Raw genomic sequence first — 22366 nt, 5'->3', positions numbered from 1 at the left:
CTTATGGCTAGTGGGCTAGATCGGACCACGAAACAATGTCACATAAACCATACTAGTGAAGTATGCATGCTCGTTTTGCATCTTGATCAACATGTATCCCTTGCTAGAAAGGTAACAAAGGCTCGTCCCTTAATGTGGTTCTTACTAATGGGTTTTATACAAAACAAACAATCCTATGTGTGCATGCAACCTAAATTTGAGGATCTATGTTTTCACTATTAGACATACAAGCATTGAACACAAAAATTAGAAACCCTAGGAGGCACATGTAATTTTCGAAATTAACGTATAATTAGGGTTAGGATACATACCTTTGTTGTTATATTGTAATAACAATCAAATCCTTGAAGATCTTGAACTTTGGTAGCAAGCGCCACAAGTGTCGCGCCTCTAATGGCTCACAAACAAACCTAGCAACCAAGAATTACTATGGAGAGAGAAGGGAAGTGGAAAATTCGGCCATAGACTCTCTTGGAGTGCCCTTCGACGAAATCCAACCCTATAAGGGTTTATATAGGTGATAAGGAAGGTTTAGGATAAGGCAGGTGTATCTTAGATAACCCTAATCCCTTAACTTCCTCCCTAAGGCTTCCAAGGCACCCTTAGAGCCCAAGGAAACCCTAGGACACTCTAGATTTCGTTCCATCCCTCTAAGGGAGGTTCTAGAATGCTCAATGCTCAACTTTTGAACATTGTCACCTTTAGTCCCTGTAGTTTCAATTAATTCCTTTAATCCCAAAATTAATTCCAAATTAATTTCTGATTAAATATTAATTAAACAATATGATTTCTAATTAATATATTATATCCATAATACATTAATAAATTAATTTATTAACCAAGTAATAAATTAATAAATCATTATTCTCTCTCCAACAATAATCCTATTCAATTGCCAGGTTTGAAGGCAACCCAAAAGGACATTGCTACTATCAATTCAAGTACATACCAATTATAGTTATGGGCTTAGACACCTAATCCAACAGTCTCCCACTTGTATAAGTCTAATAACTATAGTTGTAAGTATAACTTCAAAATTGACTAGCAAATTTTAGCTACCAAAAGCCGTTGTCGAACTCTGATCTTTTCAGTGACGTGTCCTTAAGATAAGGGATCATATATTCCTCCATTCTAGATATCGTATAGACTGAGACATGGATTTTAATCATTCTCTCTGTCTATGTGTTGTTTCCTGATTTCCGATTTATGACGACTGACAACAGACTACAAATGAACACATCAACTTAGTCCCGGCTTGGCCAAGCGCTTAGGTGTCATCACTAAATCATCGAGGGGCCCACAGATATCGCTTCTATCCACTTTGGGTAAAAGGAACGGATTAACTTCGACTTCAATGCTCGCTTGTGTCTACTCATCAAATCACACACAACAATATGTTTTATAACACCAAGTTACTGGTGCGTTTACATATGATCAATGTGCAACCGACTTGCAGAATACAACTCACATGTCTCGGTTTCAAGGATATAAGATATTATCGTCTCACCAATCACTCGTGATAAAATCCATGAAGCGATCCAAGTGCGCGTGGGTTTAATCCAATACTCTAATCTTATAGCAGCACTCATGAACTCTGCAGCAAACTTGTGCTATGTCTAAACACTTTAGACAATCTACAGACGGATTCATGACAGTCTTCATTCATACCTACTTCCAAAGTATGAGCGACTGTGGAGGATTTGAATAATCTTATTATTCGGGAAGTCAAAACATGCAAATTGTAACAAAATAATAATACTAATCCTATGTGGCCCCAAACTTTTGAGTAGAAATAAGACACATTTATTTAATCACCATATTGATTACTCATTATTTGTTGTTTCGGGTAATCAACTTATTACTTGAATTATAACAACAGCTGTCCCATGCACCAAGCATGCACACTATGTTTACCTATGGTCCATACTTTGTGAAATAGATCAAATGAAAACATTTCCAATGATTCTCATTTCACAACTCCTAATCCATATCATTAGTGTAAGAATACCAAATTCTTGCCACTGCTATATTCTAACATTTTATGCAACGATCCTTTCGTAATGTCATAGAGCCAAAGCCACCAAGACTTTGCCAATGAAATTACAAAGTGTTCTATTGGAGATTCCTAAAAGACAATTCCATAGACACAAAGTCTCATATTCAAAGTACATTCCTTTGAACATCCTTCTTGCATAAAAGTTTCTAATCTAGACATAGCTTCTTGATATCCAACTCCCAATATGGAAACATTTCCATATTTTCCATACGACAACTCATTCTTAATAGATTCTTATCTATTCATAATAATGTCAATATGGTCCATCCATTACTATATTTCCAACTGCTCACAAGCGACCAATCCTTGGCGAACCTTAGATTGTCCTTGACAGTTGTTTAATTAATTTAGTCAAATCCGGTTCTAGTTCTTTTTTCCCTCTTAATTCCCTAGGCATTTGGAAAATTTAGAACGTTCGAATATTACAGCATATGCAATCGATCCTATACCCGAAGTGTATGGGACACGATTCGCAATGAAAAACGTGATACTTTACCCGTTTCTTGCTATAATATTTCCATATATAGAATTCCTTTATGTTGAATCTTTTCAACATAACATCCATATATGTCTTTTTATTAAATTTGATTAAAATTTCTTGATCCAAGCTTTTGGATTTTGAAACGAAGTATAATATTCTCTCCCTTAATTATAGCAAAACAACTTTTCAACCCCTGCAACTTTGCAAAGTGAAACTTTTGTTTTCTATAATTAATATTGCTAACTTGCAACACTTAAAATAATAATCATGCTCCCACTAACATGATGATTATATCCATACCAGCATAACAATTATGCTCCCACTAGCTTTGACACGTATTCACAAAACAGTTGGACTTCTAGAAAGCAATACTTATTGACTTCCAAATTTCATATTTCTAATACGATATGCTTCGATAAGCCTTTATCTAAGCTTCTCAAATGTTCATACTAAGCGCCAAAGCTCACAATTCGAACTATGAAGAGAGATGCCGTAATCATAATCGAATTTGAGAATGCAATTTACACAATCGCTATTTCCTTAAAATCTTCCTAGTGAAAGCGTTTCCTCACAATCATTTTCATGAAGGAGAGAAACCTTATGACACTTAGATTTTTATGGTGTATGTGTTCCTATCCATGTGAATTGTCATAACCATCATCATAAGACAATGTTTGTGACAAATCCAAACTCATATGGACTGAACTTGTTCATTCTTAATTTCTTGCCATCAAATGTCCCACCATTGCTTCCAAGTTATTTAGCAGCTCACCTATACTAGTCAATGTACTTTCATTGAACAAGGTGCTTGCCTTTATGCATTCAAATGAGAACTCATATGCATAAGTAACTTTACTGGAATGGCATAGAAACAAGAATATGTCAACACAATAGGTTACAAACCTCAAGTCGTGTGCTAGAGTCTAATATGTTTACTCTTGATCAGTTCTTGAACCTTTTCAAGATCATTTAGACTCCCACTGACCTCTTGACATATAAGATTCTCTTTTGTAAAGAAACAATTATTGTCAAACAAATACTCAAGAGTTAGTGCGGATTCTTATCAAGACAAACATTATACACAAATGGTCTTAGTTGGTCTTTGTCTTATCCAAGACATCACAACTTACCAATTTCAAATGTGCAAGAGTAAGAAAACATTTTTCTACTCCATATTTGATGAGTGTGTTAAAAACTTCTTAAGATGCATCACTCAAGTCACAATCTTGGAGTATAACTCTAAAACTTGATATTGGAACGAAGTATGACTCATCCTTTTGATTTAACAATTTCAACAATTTTCGATTCCTCTTCTTAGCCATACTAGTGCACTAAGGTGTCCTTAGAGGATCAATTGTGATATGGCTCTTAATCATTAAGACGATCATAAAACACGATACAAAAGTACTCTCCCATCTTTTCAGATTAGAGAAATCTTTTATCTTTCTGCCTATTTGATTCTTTTTATTCGTTCTGCCATTTATTGAAACTTTTCAATGATTCAGAATTATACTTAATCTTGTAAGAATAACCACATTTACTAGACTTTTAGTAAATCATGACGAATACTCTTATCGTTATTTGTGGTGGACTTGACCAATGCACAACATTGCGTACCAGTTCTCCTAGTCCTTCACTTGACTCTTTGTCAAGGAATTAGTCCTAATTTTCCAAATATGAAGGTTCTCATTCATCATACAATACAAGTCGTATGATTCCAAGTTTCTGTCCAAATGAAACTCGGGCGACAAGAATCTTCCTTATTTGGTAAATTCTCAACATTACCACAAATAACATAACTAAGAATCACATCCATTTCAGCATTGCTAAAAATAGAAATACACAAACATCAATTTTCATACATGCCATTGCAAGGAAATATATAAATAAGACAAAATCAAAATTTATTTTATTTATAAAATGTGCGTAAAAACTTGTCCTTACAATGCAATTCAAATGAAAACTATGTTATTACATAATCTTAAGCAATTTATCATAACTTTCTAAGTAGCAACTAAAAATCCGATCATCGAACCACACGATCGAAATCCATTTCTTCGCAATCAGACTCAGCATGCTTCTTCCATTAAGCTTCCTTTCTTTTCTTCGATCCTACAAAACATCAAAATGTAATCTTATCACATCATGTATTAAGAATCTAAAATAGAAAACTTAATAGAGTTAGATAGTGGGTTTTACCTGAAGTAGAGTCATACATCTTGACTCTCCCATCTCTTAGATCTCTCCGGTAGTCCGGGCAGCTTCGTAACCAATGCCCCCTCTTTTGGCAGTAGAAACATATGGATTCTTTTGGAATGGTACACGAGACTATCTCATACTCAGACTTTCTCTTGCGTAGAGAAAACTTTTCTGGACTTCCAATGTTGCCATTGCCCATAGAAGGTTGGGATATTGATTTACCAGACAAATTTGCTCGACCAGTGCGCCAAATCATTTCTGATTCAGCAGCAATAAGCAAATAAGTCAAATCAATGAGGGTCACGTTGTGGTCTATCATATAGTACTCTCTAACGAACTTACCATATAATTCGGGAAGTGACTGAAGAACCAAGTCAACAGCCAACTTCCCCGAGACATTGATACCCAACATTCCCAATCTATCAATATGAAACTTCATATCTAAGACATGAGCGCATACCGACTTTCCAACTTCGTGTCTTTTCGCCAATAGGGCTTGAGTGACCTTGAACATTTCAAGTCTTCGAACACGTGGGTCAGGGAGAATTATTGGAGGAGGTGGAGAAAGTGAAGAATGATTTCCATTTCCACAATCCAATCGTGGAACATCATCTTCAAGCGGAAAACTTTTTCCAACGGATTCAAGAAGACCATAGTTGTAAGACTTTGACATCTACAAAACGGGAGAAAATTCAAGTTAGTTGATTGAGTCCTTAATAAAACACCCAAATAAGATATTAAGGCTAGGACCCAACACAATATTCTACAATTTGGAAGAGGGATGCCGTAATCCAAATTGAAGAACATTTGAAGGTAGGTAAATGACGATTTACGAATTTCCACCATGAAAAAGGAAAAGGAAATTTAAGTTTTAAATGAATTGAAACTCCTAGATCTTTTGAGATTCATTGAACTTTTCAATGGCATGTTTAAATCTCGATTATGCCCTTCATTTGTGACTAGGATGCCGAGGATCACAAACAAGTTGTGGATAACCATGCAAATTAGCTCGGTACTCTCGATGTTACGAATCACCTAATCAATGTGTCGGTTAACCATACACGCTCCATTGATCTATAATAAACATCAAGCTACCCATTGTCATCCTTCATTGGTCCCATATTAGTGTGCCGGTTAACCACACACGCTCCACTAATCGACCAATAAGGGTTCAATGTGCAATTTCATGGATTAGCACTAATTCCACATTTTTCCTAAAGTAACTAAGATTTGAGAATTTATAAAAGTGTTTAGTTACTTCGTTTTTTCATTATACTTATAATGGAAGGTTGTGTCCTATCCTACCCGTTCGGATAATGACCCTTCACTAGTCAAGAGTGCGGTGGGTAAGAGTGGATACCCATTCAATCGCCATTTTATAGGCAATTTTCTTAAACACCCCTTATAGACCAGCTTCGTGAATGAGGCCTACTAACGGTAAGACTGACTCTTTACTTATACATATATAATATATTAGACTTTTAATTTTATATAGTATAAGGGTGTATTTTAAACTTTTAAAATACTAGGGTTTTTTAATTTTTTTTAAAAATTTTCAAAAAATTAAAACCATTTAATTTAAAATCTTAAAATTTAAAAAACCTTTGAATTAATAATTATTAAAAAATTAAACGATTAATTAAATTATTAAATCAAATAAGGATTACCAAATTAAATTAAACATATTAACTTAATTTAATCCTTTATCCATGGATTTCGAAATTTAGGTAGGGATATCTTTAATTATCCAATTAAACAATTTACAAGATAATTACCAAAAATAACAACCTACTAACTTATTCCTTAGATTTCGAAATCTTCTACTTGGAGTGGAAGGCAAATTAAAACCATTTTTATATAGTATAAGGGTGTATTTTAAACTTTTAAAATACTAGGGTTTTTTAATTTTTTTTAAAAATTTTCAAAAAATTAAAACCATTTAATTTAAAATCTTAAAATTTAAAAAACCTTTGAATTAATAATTATTAAAAAATTAAACGATTAATTAAATTATTAAATCAAATAAGGATTACCAAATTAAATTAAACATATTAACTTAATTTAATCCTTTATTCATGGATTTCGAAATTTAGGTAGGGATATCTTTAATTATCCAATTAAACAATTTACAAGATAATTACCAAAAATAACAACTTACTAACTTATTCCTTAGATTTCGAAATCTTCTACTTGGAGTGGAAGGCAAGGCTTTCAACCTTGCCAAAAAATTCAAAAAATCCTAGGGTTAGGAAACCCTAGATTTCGACTCCAAGGTGGCCAAAGGAAAGGGTTTGAAAAACCCTTAGGTATTTTCGAAAAACAGGGTTCTAAAACCCTAATATGCGAAAATTTAAAGGCCTTAGGGTTTAATAGCCATAAACCCTAATTTTGTCTAATTCAATCAGTTATACCAAATCTAATTGAAAACAAAAACCATACGCTCTGATACCACTGATGGGTTTTATACAAAACAAACAATCATATGTGTACATGCAACCCTAATTTGAGGATCTATGTTTTCACTATTAGACATACAAGCATTGAACACAAAAACTAGAAACCCTAGGAGGCACATGTAATTTTCGAAATTAACATATAATTAGGGTTAGGATACATACCTTTGTTGTTATATTGTAATAACAATCAAATCCTTGAAGATCTTGAACTTTGGTAGCAAGCGCCATAAGTGTCGCGCCTCTAATGGCTCACAAACAAACCTAGCAACCAAGGATTACTATGGAGAGAGAATGGAAGTGGAAAATTCGGCCATAGACTCTCTTGGAGTGCCCTTCGACGAAATCCAACCCTATAAGAGTTTATATAGGTGATAAGGAAGGTTTAGGATAAGGTAGGTGTATCTTAGATAACCCTAATCCCTTAACTTCCTCCCTAAGGCTTCCAAGGCACCCTTAGAGCCCAAGGAAACCCTAGGACACTCTAGATTTCATTCCATCCCTCTAAGGGAGGTTCTAGAATGCTCAATGCTCAACTTTTGAACATTGTCACCTTTAGTCCCTGCAGTTTCAATTAATTCCTTTAATCCCAAAATTAATTCCAAATTAATTTCTGATTAAATATTAATTAAACAATATGATTTCTAATTAATATATTATATCCATAATACATTAATAAATTAATTTATTAACCAAGTAATAAATTAATAAATCATTATTCTCTCTCCAACAATAATCCTATTCAATTGCCAGGTTTGAAGGCAACCCAAAAGGACATTGCTACTATCAATTCAAGTACATACCAATTATAGTTATGGGCTTAGACACCTAATCCAACACTTACACCTAAAAATGGATTATATGTTTTTATTTTAAGGGCGTGTTGTGAATTTCTACCTAAGATGTTCATTCCTTTTTCTTTTTAGGATAGTTCATCCCAAGTTCATTTTAGTCTTGTCTTACTTGAGGACAAGTAAGGTTTAAGCTTGGGGTGATTTGATAGTTTCGTTTTTATTACTTCTTTTCATAGTTTATTTTTAGCCAAAACCATCTCATTTTAGTTAATCTTCATGCATACTTTCTCTTTTTGTTATTTTTTCTCCTTTACCGGGTGCTTTCCAGTCTTTCGAGCTTAATTGCAGGATTTATTGAAGACTTTTTATTATTGGAGGCTTGGAAGGAGTGCGGGACTGCTGGAGGATTGCATTTTGTTTATGGTCTTGAAGTGGTGCGATTAGGCTTGGTGTCAACATAAACAAGAAAGCGTGTCATACTTAAATTTCTGGCGGGACGACGGGAATTCGAGCTATAGAAGATTAAAGGAGCATTGGAGCATCTTGGAAGAGCTTTGGAATGGCACAATTGGGCTATCAAGAACTTGCACAAATGGGCTGGAGCATAAATTAGAAGATTGGGTCGGATGGTATTTGAAATGGGCCAAAGCATGCATTCAGCGTGACCCACGCGGTCCGCGTGGATCCACACGCGGTCCGCGTGAAGAGTGGAGAATTGAACCTGAGTTTTGACTTGTTGACTATATTTGTGGAAGGTTGGTGGGTGGCTTTTAGCTACTTTTTGAATCCGGAAATGACCTCCTTTTACTGGAGATTTGAAGCATATTGGCATCATGAACACTTAGAGAAGAACTCCATTTTTGGCTCTTAAGAAGTTTTTGCAAGAGTTGGATGATTTAGAAGATTGGTGTAATTTCTTTCCATCTTACAACTAGAACAATGTTTGGTACCATTAAACTACCTTGTATTTCTTTTATTTTGGCCATGCTTGGCTAAATTCTCATTTGGTTGATTAGGGTTTAACACATGGATGATTAGTTGTTTTGAAGACTTATTATTATCTTGTGTTTTAAGTTTATGGAAATGTTTTCTAGTTAAACATCTTTTTGTGTTTATTTATATTTGATCATGAGCTTAGATGAATGAATGCTTATTTTTGTTGACTAATTTCTTGGTTAAGTAATGGACCCTCAAATTAGTAAGCAACAAATGGTTATATGTTTGTTTTCATTTCATTTGGACCATGGAAATGTTTCCTCCATAATGATAATGTAAGCATTTTATTATCTTTTGGACTTGGTAATTCTTAGAACTTAAAGCTAATTGATTTTCACAAGATTATATGCTTCATTGATCTTGTGACTTTAATTAAGGGAATGTGTTAGAGCTCCTCTAACCATTCTAATATCTAAGAAGAGTTGAGGCAATTTGTGCTTATGAATTGCTATAGTCAAGTTAAACAAATTTACAAGATGTGCCCCATTTAGTCTAATGATAAGTCAACTATGTCATCCATGTGGTGTATCCCAAAATCAACCAATTTCACTTCATTGAATTTAATCAAATCCTTTACTTGTTTACTTGTCATATTTACATTCTAGCTAGTTTTAATTTTGTCAAACAATCAAAAAAAAATAAAAAAATAAAAAAATAAAAAAATCAACCCCCCCCCCCCCACTTTTAATTTATTGTCATTTTATAAGTATTTTTACAAATACACTTTTCATAGAGTTATAAAATTAAACAAATCTCTGTGGATACGATCCCTTTACCACTATACACTATTTAGTGTGTAATATTTAGGGTATTAATTTTGTTGGCCTCAACAACCACCATATCCCAGGGGAGTTTGTTTCAGTTCTCTCTTTACTTTTATGTTCTTTATCATGCATAACATGCAATGGGGACATTGCATGAATTAAGTGTGGGGTAGGGGGTTGGTTACATTAGTTACATTAGAATCCTAGGTATAATTAAAAAAATTGCATAAAAAGTGATAGATTAATTTAGAAAATCATGGTAAAAGCAATTAGGATTCCATGCTAGTATTGTGTTTGATGATTTTATGAGAACCCAAATGTTTAGTTGAGCCAATATACGTTATAATGCATTTGTGGCCCCCTTTATTCTAGTGAAATCATGGGACAAAAACACAACATCGCTTAGTTTGAGGGATGCAACATGTTTAACATCGTATACTTGAAATGTATCCATGAAAGCTTAAGTAGTCATTGAACATATAGACTAATGTCTTTAACCAATAAATGATGAAGTTAAACTCCCTTGTGTAAGCATATGCTTTTCTAGGATTTTTAGTTTGAGTGAAAAAAGTGTGGTTGTTAAGCTAATAATAATAATAATAATAATAAAGTTGAAAAAAAAGAGTGATGCAATGTTTGAAAGAATTTACAAAGCTATGAAGACAAAGAAGAAATACATGAAGAAAGCTGCAAATCATTGAAGATTCAAGGCAAAAAGTTATCAAGTCTTTTATTTTTATTTGTAATTTTCTTTTCTAGATTATTTTATCGTATGTGTGCTTGGGGATTTAACCAAAAAATACTTTAGGTTAAGAAAGTTTTCTGGGGATGGATTCGGAGGATGCATAAAATGAGCGTTGTTCAAAAGAAGTGGGTGAGTGTTTATGAGGATTGTGAGTATTTAGGGTTAGGGGGTCCTTATGAAAAAATTAGACACAAATGCATGCGTTGCGTTCTTAGCATAATGGCAGGGTTCAATTGGGATTGTCTTATGTGGTACTATTGTGTTAAAATTCAGTTTTGCTTGGGGGCAAGTAAAAGTCAAGTGTGAGGTATTTTGATATGGGCATATTTAGTCATATAATTTATATATTATTTTAATACTTTATGTTGATTTTATCTCATTTAATGAACAAAAGGTGCTTAATTAGTTTAGAATTTCATTTTTCAGCAACAATGACATGCTCGGATGGAAGAGGAAGCGGATTTAGCAATTGGAAGCTTGGATCTTGGATTTTGAAGAAAGAATGATGTTGCTGGACAGCTTGACCCATTGTCAGTGTTTTGGCCATATCTCATGAACCGTAACTCCGATTGACAAGATTCAAAATGTTCTGAAAACTAGACACAATTTCGGACGACTTTCGTGTTTTGAGAAAATGCTGATTCCAAACGGACTCGACGAGTTGGCCATCAACTCGACGAGTTGATCAGAAAGTTCACGATTCTTGACGCTGACTTGTCGTACACGCGATTTTAATGACCAACTCGACGAGTTGGGTCAAAAAACTTGTCGAGTTGGCTCTGTTTTCAGAATTTATATATATATAAACGCTTTCATTCGAAACCCTAACTAATTCTGGAAGCTTTGGATGATTTTTGGAGGCCAGAAGGGTTCTTAGAGCTGTGGTTTTCGAGAATTTAACCTAGAAGTCAATTTTGAAGAGATCAAAGGCAAACAAACATTACTTTTATCTTAATCTTTTGCATTAACCATGTTTCAATCATTAGATTTCGTTTTTAGTTTGTTATTTGCTGTAGATATGAGCTAAAAACTCTTTACTTCTGTTTAGACTAGATGAACTTATGAATATGGTGTGATTTTATGGCTTAGATTAATTTGATTTGGTGAATTGTCTTGTTAAGCTTGTTAAAGACCCTTATGTGTTAACGATAATTATTTTCTGTTAATAATCAAGTTATTGAGTTGCATGAACATCTTCTTAATTACTTGAATCATATGGTTTTTGTGAAAACAATATTGTATGCCTAGTATTAGTGAATATGAACCTAGGATTAATAAGAAAATAAGTAAGTTAATGTGTAAGCATGTGTGATGAACAACCATACATGAGTTGATTGAATTGATAAATTTAGTTAACTAATATTACAAGTCTTACTTGATCCGAACTGAACACTAGGAAACTTGTTAGTTTAATCAACTGATCATTGTTTAAATTAACTTGTTTGCTAAGGATTAGTAATAGTGAACATGAACCTACTCACATTAGAAATCGGTACCCAATGACATATTAATCCATTGCACTTGCTACGAAATCAACCATAGGAATAAGTGAATCGAATCTAAACAGAAGTCTTTTTAAATTGATTGATTCTAGTTGTCTTTTGTTTCTCCTTAGTTGTTAACTGTCCTTTGTTTAAGTGTTTAAGTAGTTTCTTAAGTTTCTAGTCTTGTAAAACTAGAGAAAAACTCTTCTTTTTACTTGTTTTATTTAGATAATATTAGTAATAATCTTAATTGTTTACCGTTCCATGTGTTCGATACTCTACTTACCTGAACTAAGCTGCTAATCGATAGGTACACTGCCTTTTCGTGTGTTTGTTTCTGTGTCTAAGTTAGTAGGATTAAAACTAGTGCATTCCACACACATCAATGATCATGTTGTAGCCATCACAGTTCATCTTACTAGCATTATTTTTATTTGTAATCATTTTAGTACCTGGACATTCGAACTCTAAGTAGTTTTATTTTAGTTTTTAATTACTACATTTAGAGTATAATTATTTTCATCAATGTGACTGTGTTCCATATTGGCATATTTAAACCCATGATATTAGTCTAAATATACATAGTTGATCCCTTTAATGGAATAATTATGAAGAAAGACTAATATTAAGGTTCATTAACATTCATGGAGATGAATATGACTCTTGTTGTGAGCCAAATTTACATGTATTGATATTGGATTGACCCAATTTAAGATGTCACTTCATGGATAGGCATCAGTGGACAATATATATATATATATATATATATATATATATATATATATATATATATATATATATATATATATATATATATATATATATGACTTGAAACTTATGAGGAATGTATAGTCAAAAAGATTGGGATTTATTCTTCTAATTATTGGAGTTCTAATTATTGGAGTGTGATATCGTTCCATCCCCTTGGTAGAATCAGATACATACATACATACATCAAGTTTTATTATCAAATATATTTTAAAACTTTAATAAAAAGTTATAAATCAGATTATACTTCACCCCCAAAAGGAAATTGCAATATAATTTTGACTAAATTACAAATTTGGTCAATGTATTTAGTTAAATTTCTTTGGTTTAGGTCCTTTTTTGTAGTTTTAGTCTTATTTCATGGTTTCATAATCCGATGATCATTAACTTTAACAACACAGCCCTTAAATATATGGCAGTAACCATTTTGCCCTTGTATTCATCTCTTTCATTTCGATATTCACTAAGCATAAGTAAAAGCTAAAAAAAAGTCATATCTTATCTCAAGAAACCCTAACCAAATTCGACCAAAACCTTATAAATCAAACCTAAAATAAGCATAACTATTGTACATTCAAACAAAAATGAAAGAGACAAAGATGATGAAGAACCCAAGGGCAAAACGGTCATTATCGTATATTAACAGTTGTGGTGTTAATTGATTGGCATAACCGCATAAGGATAAAAAAAGGTATGAAATCATGATATAAAGACCGAATATGCAAAAGGATTATTTCATCACTATGAATTAAGATAAAAGAAATTGTGAATTGTGGAAATTGTAAAAGAGAATATTGAAAGAGTAAGCTTAAAGCAGCAGCAATCTAAAAAGTGAGATTCCATTGTTGAAATAAAATTTGTTGCGTTGTTCATTTCGATCTCAAGAAAATCTTATACTCATGTATAGTTATATAATAAAGATTAATAATTAATCCCAAATTATTCATCTAATAAATAAAGGGTTAAGCTTTAGGATTTAGATCTTATAGGTATTATTAATTGTGTAGGTAATTTGTTTATAATTTATATAAAAAAAATACGTCTTTCTTAGGGGGTGTTTGGCTTATCTTTTGAGAAGCCAAAAGTCCTTTTTGGAAAAGTTGCAAAAAGTCAGGTTTTTCTGACTTTTCCAAAAAGTCAGTTTTCCTTATATCCAAAAGTAGCTTTTAAAATGCTTTTACCAAACATCTTTTACCTTTTATCTTTTCCTAAAAAGACTTTTGGTCTCTCAAAAGATAAGTCAAACACTCCCTTATTTGGTACAACCATGTTATGTCAAAAATAAGTTAATAACCATCACCTTAGTCTTTCTTGTTTGATACACCTATAAGATCTAAATCCTAAAGCTTAACCCTTTATTTATTAGATGAATAATTTGGGATTAATTATTAATCTTTATTATATAATTATACATGAGTATAAGATTTTCTTGAGATCGAAATGAACAACACAACAAATTTTATTTCAACACACCTTTTAGTTTTTATTTTAAACAATAAGTTTCAAATCTAAAAGCTATTTTAGTTTTTTTGAGCTTTTAGTTTTTCAAAGCTTTTAGATTTTAATTTTTAACTAATTTTACACATTTACAAACTAATTGCTATTTTTGTCAAACTTCTATATAAATAAAAACTATAACTTTTAACTACCAACTACCAGCTAGTTTTGTCAAACATTTTGTATAAATAAAAACTATAACTTTTAGCTACCAACTACCAGCTAGTTTTGCCAAACATTTTGTACGTTTATATATCAAGCAAAATATTCTAGCAAATTATGTCAAAAAAAAAACAACATATATAATTACCTAGATTAAGGTTGTAGCTTTTGAGTAATAAGTTGGTCTGTAGTTGATAAAATAATAGTATTCGTAGTTGATAGACTAGATAACAATTATGCAATGACAAAAACAACATTTAGAATAATATATACTTGTAACAACATATAAGAGCATATCACTAAGTCATTGTAAATATTTTTATCTAAAAAACTAATTTTTAAGCTATTTTAATGGTCTCAACAAAAATACATTACTATAAACTCACAAAATAATTTATCTCAGTATATGCCTGCCTCAGTGTTAAAACTTATTAAGCTCATTAACTAAAATAACAATAGACAAAGAGCAAATGAAAATGCACAAATAAATTTATTTATATAACAAGAAAGCATTAGTGATTAGTGTATACAAACAAATATACACCACACAACACAAATCAAATCAAAAATCATATCAATATCAACATTAAGAAAGATTGAAATGAATCAACGCACCCATGCAACAGCATCGATCTCATCTCTTGCTGCTTTGTATAACTCGAGTCTTTTAGCAATTTCTTGTCTCTTTGACATTAAAGTTGGATCTTCATCTAGCAACTCCCCCAACTCTTTTCCCTGAAATATTTATTTACATTTTTTTTATTACTCATTAAACTCAATACCTACCACCATTATAGCCCATAAATTGTACAAAAATTCCAATTTGGCTCGCACAAAAGGTCTCTTTGACATTAGAAGGTGTTTTTTTTTATATAATTAAACTCAATACTTAGATTTTACTAAATGCCTTTTTTTTAGTGTGTGTGTGTTTTGGGTTTTATATATTTTACTAAATGCATTTTTGTGTTTTGGATTTTAATAATATTTCATTTTACTATCCTAATTATATTTAACCCTCAAATCTTTATTATTTTTTTTAAATTAAATTTGTTTCATTTTAATAAACAATATTAAACATTAAATTCGTAAATTTGTTACTAGTACATTTATTTTTCAAAATGCAAGATACCCTTAAAAAATAATTTTTTTTACTAGGGACCTTTATAAAACATTTCACAAAAACAATGATAAAATTATTTAATTAAAGTCGGTGGAAATCTGATGTGGCAAAACAAAAAAACTAGAGTAAATTACACGAATGGTCCCTATGGTTAAGGATAATTTGCACGTTTGGTCCCTAACTTATTTTTTTTAACTCGGAAGGTCCCCTACTGTTTTTGTTACGAGCTTGATCCTTGTCTTAACTAAAAAGACTATTTTGCCCTTGATTTTTTAATTTATTTAAATAAACACACCCCCAACCCCACCCCCTCACCTTACCTATCCCACCATTTTTTTCTATTTAAATAATAGTCTTTTTAGGTAAGACAGGGACCAAACGCATAACAAAAAACAAACAGTATGGACCAAGCGCGTAACAAAAACAAACAGTAGGGACCTTCCGAGTTAAAAAATAAGTTAGGGACCAAGCACGTAAATTACCCCAAACCATAAGGACCATTCGTGTAATTTACTCAAAAAACTATTGAAAAAAATCGATGATTGTGGATGCTCTTATATCGGGACCGGGACTAGGACTGATATCAATGGGACAGTAACTCGCTCTATATCTCTTATCTATGCAAAAAGACATAAACGCCCTTGAACAAAAACAACCCTCGAAAGCTTGTGAAATGTAAATAGAAGACTCACCTCTCTCCTCCCTATTTGGATGTAAAAGTAATGCAACAAATTTTGCCTCGCCTCTTTAACTTGACAATAAACAACCGCTTTAGGAATCGTAACCCTAAGTGTCTCAGACACCATACCAATATAACTCAACACATTCGACCCAATCCTTCTAAAATGTGCATCTCCATATCGGTCACCCAACGGGTCACTCGGGTACTTCCCTTTTTCTTCACCCCGGTCAGCAGACACAGACACACCTCTTCGGTCAGCAGACACAGCTCTCCGGTCTCCACTTCGGTCACCCGGGGCGGGGGCGGGGGTGGGGGTGGGGGTGGGCCCACCTTCTTGTGGAAGTTTCCGGAAGAAATCGACGGTTAGATAAGAAGATTCCATGTCGACTAATCTAACGACCGTTTTTTTACTTTCTTCGCGGAATTTTTCTAGTGATTGAGTAGCTGCGGTGGCAAGAGTGGATTGGAGAGATGGAAACCGTCTTAATTCCTGTTTCAATTGATTTGTGAGAAGAACTTGAAGAAGGGTATATTTGTAATTATGTTTGGTTTTTGAGTCTCACCTCGGTTTCTCCTATCGACTTTCTCACAAGCTCTTTTAAGACGAAATGTACCTGAAAAAAAATGATTTTTGGTAAGTTGAAAACAAAATAACATTTTTATTAAAGCTTTAGGTTTTAGAGTTTAGGGTTAGGGATTTTATGGTTTAGGGTTTAGGATTAGGGTTTTATTGTTTAGTGTTTAGGGTTTAGAGTTTAGGGTTAGGGTTTTTATGGTTTAGGGTTTAGGGTTTTTTAGGGTTAGAGTCTTGTGAGAGTTACAATTCCTATTTGGATTGTGATTGGGATGGGAACTTTGTAATGGGCCACTGGGTACCTGATTTACTATTTGAGTAAATTACACGAATGGTCCCTATGGTTTGGGTAATTTGCGCGTTTGGTCTCTAACTTATTTTTTTAACTCGGAAGGTCCCTACTATTTGTTTTTGTTACGCACTTGGTCCCTACTGTTTGTTTTTGTTACACGCTTGGTCCTTGTCTTACCTAAAAAAAACTATTATTTAAATAGGGAAAAATGGTAGGGTGGGATAGGTAAGGTAAGGTGATGGGGGTGGGGTTGGGGGTGTGTTTATTTAAATAAATTAAAAAATCAAGGGCAATATAGTCTTTTTAGATAACACAGGGACCAAGCGCGTAACAAAAACAAACAGTAAGGACCTTCCGAGTCAAAAAAATAAGTTAGGGACCAAACGCGTAAATTACCATAAACCATAGGGACCATTCGTGTAATTTTATGGAAACTATTGAAAAAGTAAATTTAAGAAGAAATTAAATTACGGCATCTACGGAAGCTTCGGCGGGACCCCTGAAATAATTTAATGATCTTTCAATAAGACGTCTGTAGCCTTGTTCTGGAGCAATTAAGTGAGGCTGATATCCATCTGCTTCTGAAACTATTTTTTTCACATTTTGTAATGAAAGATGTCTATCAAATGGAAGTTTTTTTAATGCTGCAGGAAGTTGGTTGTCAAATACTCCATAGATTCTATCACCTCCTGCACGTCTGAAACAAGAGAAAACACAAAATGTCACTTTTAAACACAAGGGTAAAATGGTAAAATGGTCGTTTACTCGTTATTAAAACAGTTCATCTGGTGTAGAAAAGAAACAGTTCTTTGTGTGTATAGTATATTTGTTCACTTTTGAACACAAGGGTAAAATGGTCATTTAGTACATAAAAGAAGCAGACTTTGTGTATACAGCACTAACTCTAGATACATATCATTTACTTGCTTTTATAACCAGAAGGGTAAAACGGTCGTTTACTTGTATTAAAACAGTTCATTCAGTCCAAAGGGTAAAATGGTCATTTACTCATAACATTTAGACTGATCATTTAATCCAGAAAAGAAACAGAATTTGTGTATACAGCCCTGACTCTAGAAATACACATAATTTACTTACTTTTATACAGAAGGGTAAAATGGTCATTTACTCACATTTAGACTGGGCATTCAGTCCATAAAAGAAGCAGACTTTGTGTATACAGCACCAACTCTAGATCCACATCATTTACTTACTTTTATAACCAGAAGGGTAAAATGGTCGTTTACTTGTATTAAAACAGTTCATTCAGTCCAAAGGGTAAAATAGTCATTTACTCACATTTAGACCGATCATTTAATCCAGAAAAGAAACAGAATTTTTGTGTATACAGCCCCGACACTAGAAATACACATGATTTACTTGCTTTTATACAGGAGGGTAAAATGGTCATTTATTCAGAGGGAAAAAAAAACAATGTATTATTGCTTACCCTCCATCTAGATGCTCTTTGAATATTTTGTCAAAAGCACGACAAAGTTCCAAAATAGTGTATAATTTAGCCTGAATAAAAAAAGAGCACATAATTTCAAAATCTTTAAAAAAAAATAAATCTGCATTTTGCGAAAAATAAAAAATAAAAAAAATAAAAAGATTCTCACTCCATCATCAACTGCAATAGGTCTTCCAAGGCGATCCAACTCAGCTTCCATTTCCTCAATCCCTTTATTTATTAAGGAAATAATTCCCGGGATTTTTGCTTTAATTACAGATTCCAAATGCTACAAATAGAACCATTAAAAAAATATAATGATATTATAAATCAGTGCTAACAAAGAAAAAAAGACGAAAGTGCCCTTACCTGTGAGAGAAGCTTTGCTAGATATTCTGAACCCATTTTACTCGCCAGGTGTCCATAATCAGTACTTGTATAAAAATATTCTTGTTCCTTTCTTCTTGCGTATATCATATCAGTATTTTTTATAATATCAGCTTGTGATCTGTTCACAATTCCCACCCATGGATGTTGTAGACGATAAGCTCTGCCTTCAAGAACCTTTCAAAAGGACAAAATTGGAATTAATTTTTTTAAATATAAGACAGCTTTGTTCCCATTAAGTCATGTATGGGTAAAGTGGCTGAATGGGTAATGATATAATGTTGTATACAGAAGTTGTGTTTCTTTTTTTAGAGTAAATAAACCGTTTGTATGAGACTAAATGACCATTTTACCCTTACATTCAAACAAATTTTGATTATATATTCTTTAACGTGAGAGGAGTTGTGAGGAAAAAAGAAGAATGGGTAATGATATAATGGTGTATACAGAAGTTGTATTTCTTTTCTAGAGTAAATAAACTGTTTGTATGAGACTAAATGACCATTTTACCCTTACATTACAAAAAAACAAATTTTGACAATATTCTTAAATGTGAGGAGTTGGGAGGAAAGAAGAAGAATGGGTAATGATATCATGTTGTATACAGAAGCTGTGTTTCTTTTCTAGAGTAAATAAACCATTTGTATGAGACTAAATGACCATTTTACCCTTACATTACAAAAAATAAAGCTTGACAATTTTCTTTAACGTGAGAGGAATTGGGAGGAAAAAAGAATGGGGAATGATATGATGTTGTATACAGAAGTTGTGTTTCTTTTCTAGAGTAAATAAACCGTTTGTATGAAACTAAATGACCATTTTACCCTTACATTCCAAAAAACAAATTTTGACAATATTCTTTAACATGAGAGGAATTGGGAGGAAAAAAGAAGAAGGGCAAATAGGTAATTAGTGTCTTAACCGATTATTTCATTCTGTCCAGGTTAAGTGAAAACGAAACAGCCATGTATAGCTGTCTATATTAATTGCTTAACCCATATGTTCATTAAGTCAAAAAGTCAAAAAAGAAACAACCCCTAAGTTGAAATAAGAAAAAGAAAAAGAAAAAAAAAAAAAAGGAACTCACATCTAATGCATTAGTTCCTTTGTCCATGAGGTCAAGCTTGGTCAACACACCAAAGGTCCTTTCACCTGATCAATTTAAGAATAATTCATTACATAAAATACTCAAGAAAAACAAATATTTTGACAAATACTCAAGAAGAACATATTATATTATTACATACCCAATGGATCAACCTCTTTAGCAAGTTTAATGGCATCAGATGTTGCAATATCTTGGTTTGCAGGTGATATTGCTAGTATGATGGAATTCGGCTGAAATTCAAACACCATTTAATGAGAAAAAAAAAGGAAAAAAAAAAGAAAGAGAAAGAGAAAGATGTTTAGGGTTTAGAATAAAATTACCTTGTCAACATAAGTTCTGACCATCTTTTCTATGTCTTCTACAATACTCTCAGGTTGCCCCTCTGCAAATAAGTTGACTTTCTGAATTAGATAAAGTTTATATCAATGAGAGAATGTTGTAATAACCATAGAAAGGTCAAGAAATATACCAACAGCAACTTTTGTTAATCCAGGTAAGTCAATTAATGTCAAGTTAACAACTGGTGAGCAAGAAAAACATGATAAGATGTGAGTGTCATATAAAAGAATGCAGAAAACAGGTTCATGATAGTTATAGATTGAAAAAAGAGTCACCAGTAGGGGAGAATATGCTGAGATGAATTGGAATTGGAGATATTTGTTTTGACTTTCCAGTGATTCTATCTGTCTCATCTTGAATCTCTTGTCGTACCAAAGCTATGGAAAAAATGAAGTTAGGTACTATAAATCTATAATGCACAAATCAATGAAAAACTTACAGAAATCAGTGAATTTCCTCTGTGGCATATGTCCAAATTCAGCGTACTCCTGTCCACCTTCAGTCTTTTGCAACTGCAACACCAAGGGTCTCCTTGTGACAATCCCTGAAATAGCCATGAATGACTGATTCAGTATAGGAGTAGAAAAGAAGAACAAAATGAAGTAAAATGGAACAATTGGTTAACCTGATCCTCTAGGAAGAAAATCTCTCCCAACAATGCTCTCTAACACCGAGGACTTTCCAGAACTCTATTAATAATTGCAGTAACAGAACAAGTGAGCAAAAACAAACATCAGAAAGAGAAATAATATGGGCATTCTCTTCAATTGCGACAAATTAGTCCATCTCAATCAAAGTAAATGGAAAAACTAGCCCAATTCGTACTTCCAAAGCGAATTTCGTTACTTCTAAGAGAGTAAATCGATTTCGCCAAAATTGAGCTTCAAAACTATCGTGTTCTCAAACAGAAAAGGGAAAGGTGAAGTACGATGTTGGATTAGGTGAAGGAAGAAAGTGGAGGAAGAGAAACCTGGCCTCCGACGACGACAACTGACGGAAGAGCATCCCAGAGAGAAGCCAAAGCGGAGTCTCCGCCGCCGTAGTCGCCAAGAGCTGTGCAAGCTCTTTGTATACGATTCACCAGACCAATCAAGCTCTCCATAGTCGCCATGGCTAAAAGCTTTGTCTCTTTTTGTCTGTATAAGGAATTGTGGATAAATGTAGAAGTCGGTAGAAGAAGGAGGAATGTCTGTGAGACTGTGAACGTCAGCGAGGATGGGCGCAGGCTTGTTTGCTGCTTCGTCTTTTCCTTTTCTTTGCAATTTAATTGAATTTTTCAGAAAATTTATTTATATTTTAATCGATTATATTATTATTTATATGTAAAGTTTTTAATTATATAAATGAATCAAATTAGTTAAGTTGAGACAAAAAAAAATAACAATAATAAATGAAATAACGAAAAGTTGATAATGTAGTTAAACAATTTATTGTTTGATAAATAACTATGTAATTCAAAATTCTGCACAACAGCAATATATTAGAATTTTGAATTTTGAATTTTGAATGTAATTCAAAATTCTAAGATGTTTAATGACTAATCAGAATATCCATGGAATATCCAATATACAAAAATATATGTCACAAGCTACACAAATTAATTACAATTGCTTCAAATATATATTCGGTTACAATTTTAACTAAGAATAATCATAAAAATAACAACATATTATTATATATATATTAAAGTTATGAAAGATTTTAACATTAAAGTGAAAGAATAATCATAAAAATAACAACATATTATTATATATATATTAAAGTTATGAAAGATTTTAAACAATCCTCCAACTTACAACATTGACCCTTCATCTTTATGCTTTTGTTCACAAACAACCCTTTCACTTTGGTTTGAATTTTTCATAACCCTCCCATTTTATTACATATTATTAGTATTTACTCTTTTGGCAGAAATGGTCCCTCATCATTATTATTATTATTGTTAGACAAAATTACACGATTGGTCCCTGTGGTTTGCCAGATTTAACATTCTCTTTTTTGTTTTAAATTAATGT

At 32.6% G+C, this 22366-nt stretch overlaps 1 protein-coding gene across 1 annotated transcript; it reads right to left on the bottom strand.

The window, feature by feature from the left end:
* Nucleotides 1-14876: 14876 nt before the first annotated feature.
* Nucleotides 14877-21596, bottom strand: LOC145160821 (phragmoplastin DRP1E-like). Its single transcript, XM_079080169.1, has 15 exons — nucleotides 21322-21596; nucleotides 20977-21040; nucleotides 20791-20895; nucleotides 20627-20728; nucleotides 20482-20532; nucleotides 20333-20394; nucleotides 20152-20242; nucleotides 19992-20056; nucleotides 18887-19081; nucleotides 18687-18806; nucleotides 18518-18588; nucleotides 17539-17764; nucleotides 16765-16815; nucleotides 16212-16691; nucleotides 14877-15134 (listed from the first exon to the last, which is right to left on the bottom strand). Exons 1-15 carry the CDS (start codon nucleotides 21460-21462, stop codon nucleotides 15006-15008), a joined length of 1953 nt encoding a protein of 650 aa, XP_078936295.1. The 5' UTR covers nucleotides 21463-21596; the 3' UTR covers nucleotides 14877-15005.
* Between the last annotated feature and the right edge of the window lie 770 nt (nucleotides 21597-22366).

Source organism: Lactuca virosa, chromosome 1 (assembly GCF_052849685.1).
Source record: "Lactuca virosa cultivar CGN04683 chromosome 1, Lactuca_virosa_CGN04683_v6, whole genome shotgun sequence".
Lineage (NCBI taxonomy): Eukaryota > Viridiplantae > Streptophyta > Magnoliopsida > Asterales > Asteraceae > Lactuca > Lactuca virosa.
This window is presented reverse-complemented; position numbering and strand designations above follow the sequence as displayed.

What these genes read in the sequence shown, in the direction of transcription:
- LOC145160821 (XM_079080169.1), bottom strand. Translation starts at nt 21,462, where the DNA reads ATGGCGACTATGGAGAGCTTGATTGGTCTGGTGAATCGTATACAAAGA. An exon ending in CCGAAGCTTCCGTAGATGCC is followed by an intron (nt 16,816 to 17,538) that starts GTAATTTAATTT and finishes ATTTTTTTTCAG; the next exon opens with GTACATTTCGTCTTAAAAGA. An exon ending in AGTCGATAGGAGAAACCGAG is followed by an intron (nt 16,692 to 16,764) that starts GTGAGACTCAAA and finishes CAATTGAAACAG; the next exon opens with GAATTAAGACGGTTTCCATC.